At 44.2% G+C, this 6,700-nt stretch overlaps 1 protein-coding gene across 1 annotated transcript in view; it reads left to right on the plus strand.

Moving 5' to 3' along the window:
- Window positions 1-3,620, plus strand: part of CUNH20orf173 (chromosome unknown C20orf173 homolog) — an 11,730-nt gene extending 8,110 nt beyond the window's left edge. Inside the window, exons 2-3 of the mRNA XM_019655170.1 lie at window positions 2,369-2,908; window positions 2,967-3,620. Of these exons, the coding sequence (XP_019510715.1) occupies window positions 2,420-2,908; window positions 2,967-3,422 (945 nt within the window). The 5' untranslated portion in view covers window positions 2,369-2,419 and the 3' untranslated portion in view covers window positions 3,423-3,620. The remainder of the gene's footprint in view (window positions 1-2,368; window positions 2,909-2,966) is intronic.
- Window positions 3,621-6,700: the final 3,080 nt, after the last annotated feature.

Here is a 6,700-nt window from a genome sequence, read left to right on the forward strand (position 1 = left end):
ATTGATGGTTTCCTTTGCTGTACAAAAACTTTTTAATCTGATGTAGTCGCATTATTTTTGCTTTGTTGCCCTTGCCCAAGGAAACATATCCAAAAAGATATTGCTATGTCCGACATAAAAGGGTTTACTGCCTATGTTTCTTCTAGGAGTTTTATGGTTTCAAGTCTTACATTTTAGTCTTCAATCTATTTAGAGTTTAATTTTTATATGATGTAAGAAAGTGGTTCAGTTTCTCTTTTTTTCTTTTCTTATCTTCCCTTCCTTTCCCTTCCATTCTCTTTTTTCTTTTCTGCATGTATCTGTCCAGTTTCCCCAACAACACTTATTGAAAAGTCTGTCTTCACCCCACTGTATATACTTGCCTCCTTTATCATACAGTAATTGAGCATATAAGTGAGGATTTATTTCTGGGCATTCTATTCCAGTGATGTATATATCACTGGAATAAATCATAAACAGATATATATATATATATATATATATATATATATCTGTTTTGATTATTGTAGGTTTGTAGTGTAGTTTGAAATTAGGAAGTGTGGTACCTCCCACTTTGTTCTTTTTCAAGATTTCTTTGGCTATTTGGGGGACTTCTGTGGTTCCGTATACATTCCAGGATTAGCTTTTCTAGCATAAGTGTACAGTTCCGTGGCATTAAGTATGACATTGTTATGCAACCATCACTACCTTACAATCTTCAAAGTACATTTTCTGTTCTGTCATCTTGAACAGTCTAAAGGTCATACCAACCCAGTAGCAATGATCAACCCCAGAACTCACCTTTTATTTTCTAAATATTTTTTTTTCACTAAAAGATTCCAGGTTTGGACAAGAAAAGTACAAGGATAACCTGGACATCAAAGTTGGGGCCATACGAGCATCACAAATGTCAGTTGTCATGACTGAATCATAGTGAATATATAAAAATCCTTGAACCCATGATGATACTCAAAGAGAAATAAAAACATTTCATTGGAGGAGACTTATTATATCAACTGGAGGGGGGACCATTTATCCTGCCTTGTTGGTAGAAACAATAGTTTAAGGTAACCAAATAGCCTCAGTTAATGAGGGTTTTCAGTGGCTGGGGTATCTACTGAAACATCCACTACATGCAACAAACATGTACAACCTAACAAAATGCAAACATCCCTCATACAACTGAGAGCACATTACCGCCTGCCCAAGGGCACTGAGGTGTACTGGTGTCTGGTTTGAAGCCAGATTCCAAGAACCCCCAAAGGTGTGGCCAGTACAGCTATCCCTCACCATCTTGTTCCAGAAACTGAATCCATTATGGCTTCATATACAATATTATTTAGAGGAATAAAGTTACCCACTACAAAAAATAAAAGAGTTTTAAAAAATTGGTTGTTCCTGGAGAGAGGTTGGAAAAGAATGAGATGGGACACTGCTGCCTTCTTCTCTACTCAATATTTTAACCATGTGCACGCAGTTGTTTCTTTTTTGTTTTGTTTTTGTTTTTGTTTTGTTTTTAGCTGAGCCATCCTGCCACCTGTTGGCAGCTCAGCAGCAGCTCANAGAAGGTGATTTGGAGATAGAAGCAAATGGATTAAAAAATGGATTTGGAAATTATAGAAGAGGGAGAAATCAAGGATAGCACGTGGGCTCCTGGCTTCTGCAGCTGGGTGAATGGTGGGACCATTTATCGAGATTGAGAGGCCTTGGGAAGGAATTGGTTTAAAGGGAAAATCATGAGTTCAGTCTCAGGCTTGTTCAGCGTGAGAGGTCTCTGAGACATCTTAGTGGAAGTCCAATAGGCATAGGATATGGGGTGTAGAGAATAGAAAAGAGGTCTGAGCCAAAGTTATACAGTTGGAGAAGGGACATCACACGTAAATAGTATTTAAGTTCCCTCTCAACTCTGTTCATGTATCCCATAAATATGTATTAAATGATTCTAACTCTTAGGGATGCAGAAGTAAAGAAGACAGACAAGGTTGGTCCCTATCTTTGTGGATCTTACATTCTGTGTAGGCAGACTGTACATTATACCCAGGCCATGGTGGTGGTGGCTTTGCCCAGGCGGGCTAAAGGAAGGAGGTCATAATGTGTACTGTGTGATGAGGTCTAGGATATAACTGGGTGGCACGGAGGACCCGACGGAGAGCCTAGCTTTCCTCCTGCGGGAGGAGACAGGACACATTATATATTATTTTTCTGCTCTTGCACCTTCCATCGCAGGCCCAGCCAGGTTCTCCTTTGGAGGTAAGCAAATGGAGAGGCAGGCAGGAGGTGAGGACTTGGGAGGACATGTGGGGTGGAGGGTTGGGGAGCCATGGAAACAAATAGGACAGAGCGTTGTGGGGTTGTTTGTGGCCTCATACCTCTTACTTCCCGGTCCCAGGTAAAGAATCCAGTCTGCTGCCTGCCACAGAAACCATCACCTGGACCAGATATGAAGTGCTTATGGCAGATTTTTGTCCTGTGGGGATTCTGGGGTTTCATCGTGTGGCTGATGGCCCCCGGCCTAGAGTGGAAACCTGAATCGGAACCCCAAGAAAAGCTGACATACTCGGTACCATGGCATTGCAACTGTCTTTGGTTCAAATTCAGAAAGTTTGGCTGCCCATCTGGGACCCTCAACTACACCCTCTGCCATCACACAGTCAGAGAACAGAACTGGTTTGATGCATGCTATGAGATGATGGATGATGGGATACCTGATGGGGGCAATGGAGTCCATGACCCCAATGCTGTGTTCTGGTGGTTGGGCAGTGGTCAACACTGGGCTCAATCTCACCCCCTGTCCTTCCTAGGCCTAGCCCATTTCCCACTTTCTGGCCCAAACCCCTGCCCTTGGCCCTGGCTTAGTGCACCTCCCATCTTCATAGTCTCAGCCCCTGACCTCCAGATGGAGCTCTCACCAACCCAGGTCTTCTGTCCTGTTGGGTGCTGATAACCTGGGTCCCAGCACCCAATCTCCTCCCTTCGGCTGTTTCTAGGGCATGAGCTCAGCAAGCGAGTTGGGCGAAGTGTGGGAGAAGTTTTTCAAGGTGATTTCCGGACCCTCGGTGAGACATTCTGCTCTCCACTGTGGGACTTGTGCGCTGGTGGGGAACTTGAAGATCCTGCGAACCTCCAGCCTCGGGCACAACGTCACTCAGCACAGCACAGTCTTCAGGCGGGCGCTGAGGAGAGGGCAGGGAGCAGGAAGATCCAGGCCTGTCCCCAGAGTTCTGTCAGTTTCTGGATCCCTTCCCAGGATGAACCAGGCCCCTGTTCAGGGCTTCAAGATGGTAGGGAACCAAACCACGGGACGCTTCATGTGCCGCAGGAATGCTGGGGCCCAGGGCTCCTGGAGACAGCTGCTGCCACTTGTCCTGAAGCTTTCCGGCCTGGCATGGACTTCAGATGCTCTGAGTGAGGAGGTGATGGTCTGGAAACCCAGGCATTCTTAGTATGGGGGTGAGAGGAGGTCACTGCCGGAGAAGACAGAGGGGGCTCCAGGGAGACCCTCTCCTTGCTTATTGGGGGCACCTGCAGGACCTTCCTACAGCTTCTGAGGTCTCAGGGGCTGCTGAAACTCCCCCACCTCCTCATTCATTCGCAGATTTCAGGAGATGATCCAGCTCCCTAGTGGAATGGAAGATAGCAAAGACCAGGTAAGGGTATGCGAGGGAGTAAGATGTGGCTGTGGGGTGCTGTGGGAAGGGCCCCACGTAGGCCCCCTCCCCCTTCTTCCCCAGGCTCTGGTGATCAGCCCCACCTTCCTCAGGTACAACCAGGACAACAGGCTGGATAACTAGGGTCAGTATCCATCTCTGGGGCTCGTGGCCTGTCCGTCTGTGACCCAGTTAAGATTCTTATCCTTTCCTCAATTAAAACTCTTCTCCCCTATGCCTTCAGCATAGAGTCTAAAAATTTCTGCCAGGCTGTCGTGATCTGACCCCTCCCCTTCCCTCTCCTCTCCCAGGCTCACACACTGGGCTTCTTGGCATTCCCCAGACATACCAGCTGTCTCGTGTCTGGTGCCGTCTCACGTTCTGCTGCCTCTGCCTGGAATTTCCTTGTCTTGGCTCCCTCGGGAACCCTCTCTCTTCTTTGAATATGAAGAGGAGCAGCTAGTTGATGCTCTGTTTTTTGGGCTTCTGGGTCACTCTGTGTGTTCAGAGCCTGTCTTTCTTGAAGAAAGTGAGCTCTGTTCTCCTCCCAGCTCCAGGAGGCAGGCAGCCTGTCACACTGGATGTTCAGTGAGTGTTGCTGAAAGAATGGTAGATGGGCCTGGAGGCAGTAAAGGATCCAGCCTGCTACTCTATGGCCTTTTCCTGTCTTATCCCATCTTCCAGCTGCCTTTATTGGGTTTGGGACAGACTGGTTTATGAAGTGGTCTCATTATTAGGATGATAAATATTGGTTCATGAGCAACATCCCGTTTTAAAAGAGAGCAATAGGTCATCTCTAAGCTGCAGTGTGAAAGGAAGGCGGTTGTTAGTGACAGCTGAGCTGGTTCCCAGCCTGTTCATCACACTGGAGGTTGACAGGTAGTCAAGGGGACCTTGGAGTGTCAGAGAGGCACTGGGGCTTCAAGCAGACCCTGGATAGAGATCACTCTGTTACCAAGTAAAGTCATAGCTTATTTTTCTCATTGGATTCCTGGTGGCATTTGAAGGCTACATTCTATTCCAGCTTTTCAACAGCAAACATGTCAGTATGTGATTCATTATGTATTTCCCTTATCACAAAATAAAATTAAATGAAAAAAGGTAAAATCAAACCCTAAAGTTGAAGAGAAATCAAATAGACCTAACTATATATCAAATTGATAAGATCACCACCAGAGAAAGAATTATTTCAAATTTCTTTAGAACTCCGTATACTATCATTCATAGGAGATAGTCTGTGGACAAAAAGAACTACAAGGAAATTGTAAACTTCATTCAGTGGATTTATTATAATATTGATATTATTATTTGAAGCTACAGAGGGTGCCAAAAAAATGTATACACATTTTAAGAAAGGAAAAAAACTATTAAAATTATGTTGATGGTAACCACTTTGAGCATCTCTTGTAATTGAGAAGTCAAACATGGACTGGCCGAGTGGCTCAGTTGGTTAAGAGCTCACTCAAGAGTGCAAGCTCTGAGCAACAGCGGTTCGAGCCCCAGCCCGAGCTGAGCAGCTGCTGAGCTGCCAACAGGTGGCAGGATGGCTCAGCTAAAACAAAAAAAAAACAAAAAGAGAAGTCAAACATGACTTGTATTTATCTTTTGTTATTGGTATATATTGAGTATTACAATTTTAATACAGTTTTTCTTTTCTTTTTTTTTAATTGGGGATTTGGGAGAGGGAAACAGTGTTGGGGAATTGGGGAGGGGGACCAGTCAAGTTATTGTTCTTCAATCTTAGTTGTGGAGGGCGCTAGTTGCCGTCTGGCTGCCCATCAGCAGCTCGTGGCCGCTAAGCTCAAGGTGCTGTGTTACAATCTTAGTTGCGGGTGGGCGTAGCCACCATCCCATGCAAGAGTTGAACCAGCAGCCTTGTTGTTAAGAGCGCATGCTCTATGCATTGAGCTACCCAGCCAGCAGCTCAGTTCAAGATGCCGAATTCAGTCTTAGTTGCTGGCAGGTGTAGCCCACCATTGAACAGGTAGTCTTGTTGTTAGGAGCACGTGCTCTCACCAGCTGAGCCATCCTGCCACCTGTTGGCAGCTCAGCGGCAGCTCAGCTCAAGCGCAGTGTCACTGGCTCATGTGAGAATCAAACCGGCGGCCCTGTTGCTCAGAGCTCGCGCTCTTAAGCTAACTCTTAACCAACTGAGCCACTCTGCTGGCCCTACAGTTTTCCTTTCTTAAAATGTGTATACATGTGATGGCACCCTCTGTATATAGTATCATAGAATAAAGTAAATAAGTTATATTAATATTATTAGGAGCCAAATATCACAGCCAAATATCACACAATCACACAGATATAGTAAAAGCCCTGTAAGACATTAAAGTCAAACTGGAAATATCAGTGTGAACTCAATTTTAAAATTATTTTTTATTGTGGTAAAATATACGTAAAATTTACCATTTTAACCATTTTATTATTTTTTTTCTTCTTTTACCCAACCCAAATCCACTCCCCTTTGGCAACCAACCATCAACTTATTCTCTGTATCTATGGATCTGTTTCTATGGGTTTAATTTTTTATTTCACATGTAAGTGAAATCACATGGTATTTGTCTTTCTCTATCTGACTTATTTCACTTAGCACAATATCCTCTAGGTCCATCCATGTTGTTGCAAATGGCAAGATTTCATTCTTTTTTTTATGGCCGAGTAATATTCCATTGTATATATGTACCACATCGTTATCCAATTGTCTGTTGATGGACACTTAGATTGCTTCCATGTCTTGGCAATTGTAAACAATGCTGCAGTGAACATTAAGGGTGCACGTATCTTTTTGAATTAGTGTTTTTGTTTTCTTTGGATAAATACCCAGAAGTAGTATTGCTGGGTCATATGGCGGCTCTATTTTTATTTTTTTGAGGACTCTCCATACTGTTTATCATAGTGGCTGCACCAATTTACTTTCCCACTAACAGTGCACGAGTGTTCCCTTTTCTCCATATCCTAGTGAGCACTTGTTATTTGCTGGTTTATTGATGATAGCCATTCTGACAGATGTGAGGTGATACCTCATTGTGGTTTTCATTTGCATTTCTCTGATGATTAGTGATGTTGAGCAT

Source organism: Hipposideros armiger, unplaced genomic scaffold (genome assembly GCF_001890085.2).
Source record: "Hipposideros armiger isolate ML-2016 unplaced genomic scaffold, ASM189008v1 scaffold_238, whole genome shotgun sequence".
In the NCBI taxonomy this organism is placed as follows: domain Eukaryota; kingdom Metazoa; phylum Chordata; class Mammalia; order Chiroptera; family Hipposideridae; genus Hipposideros; species Hipposideros armiger.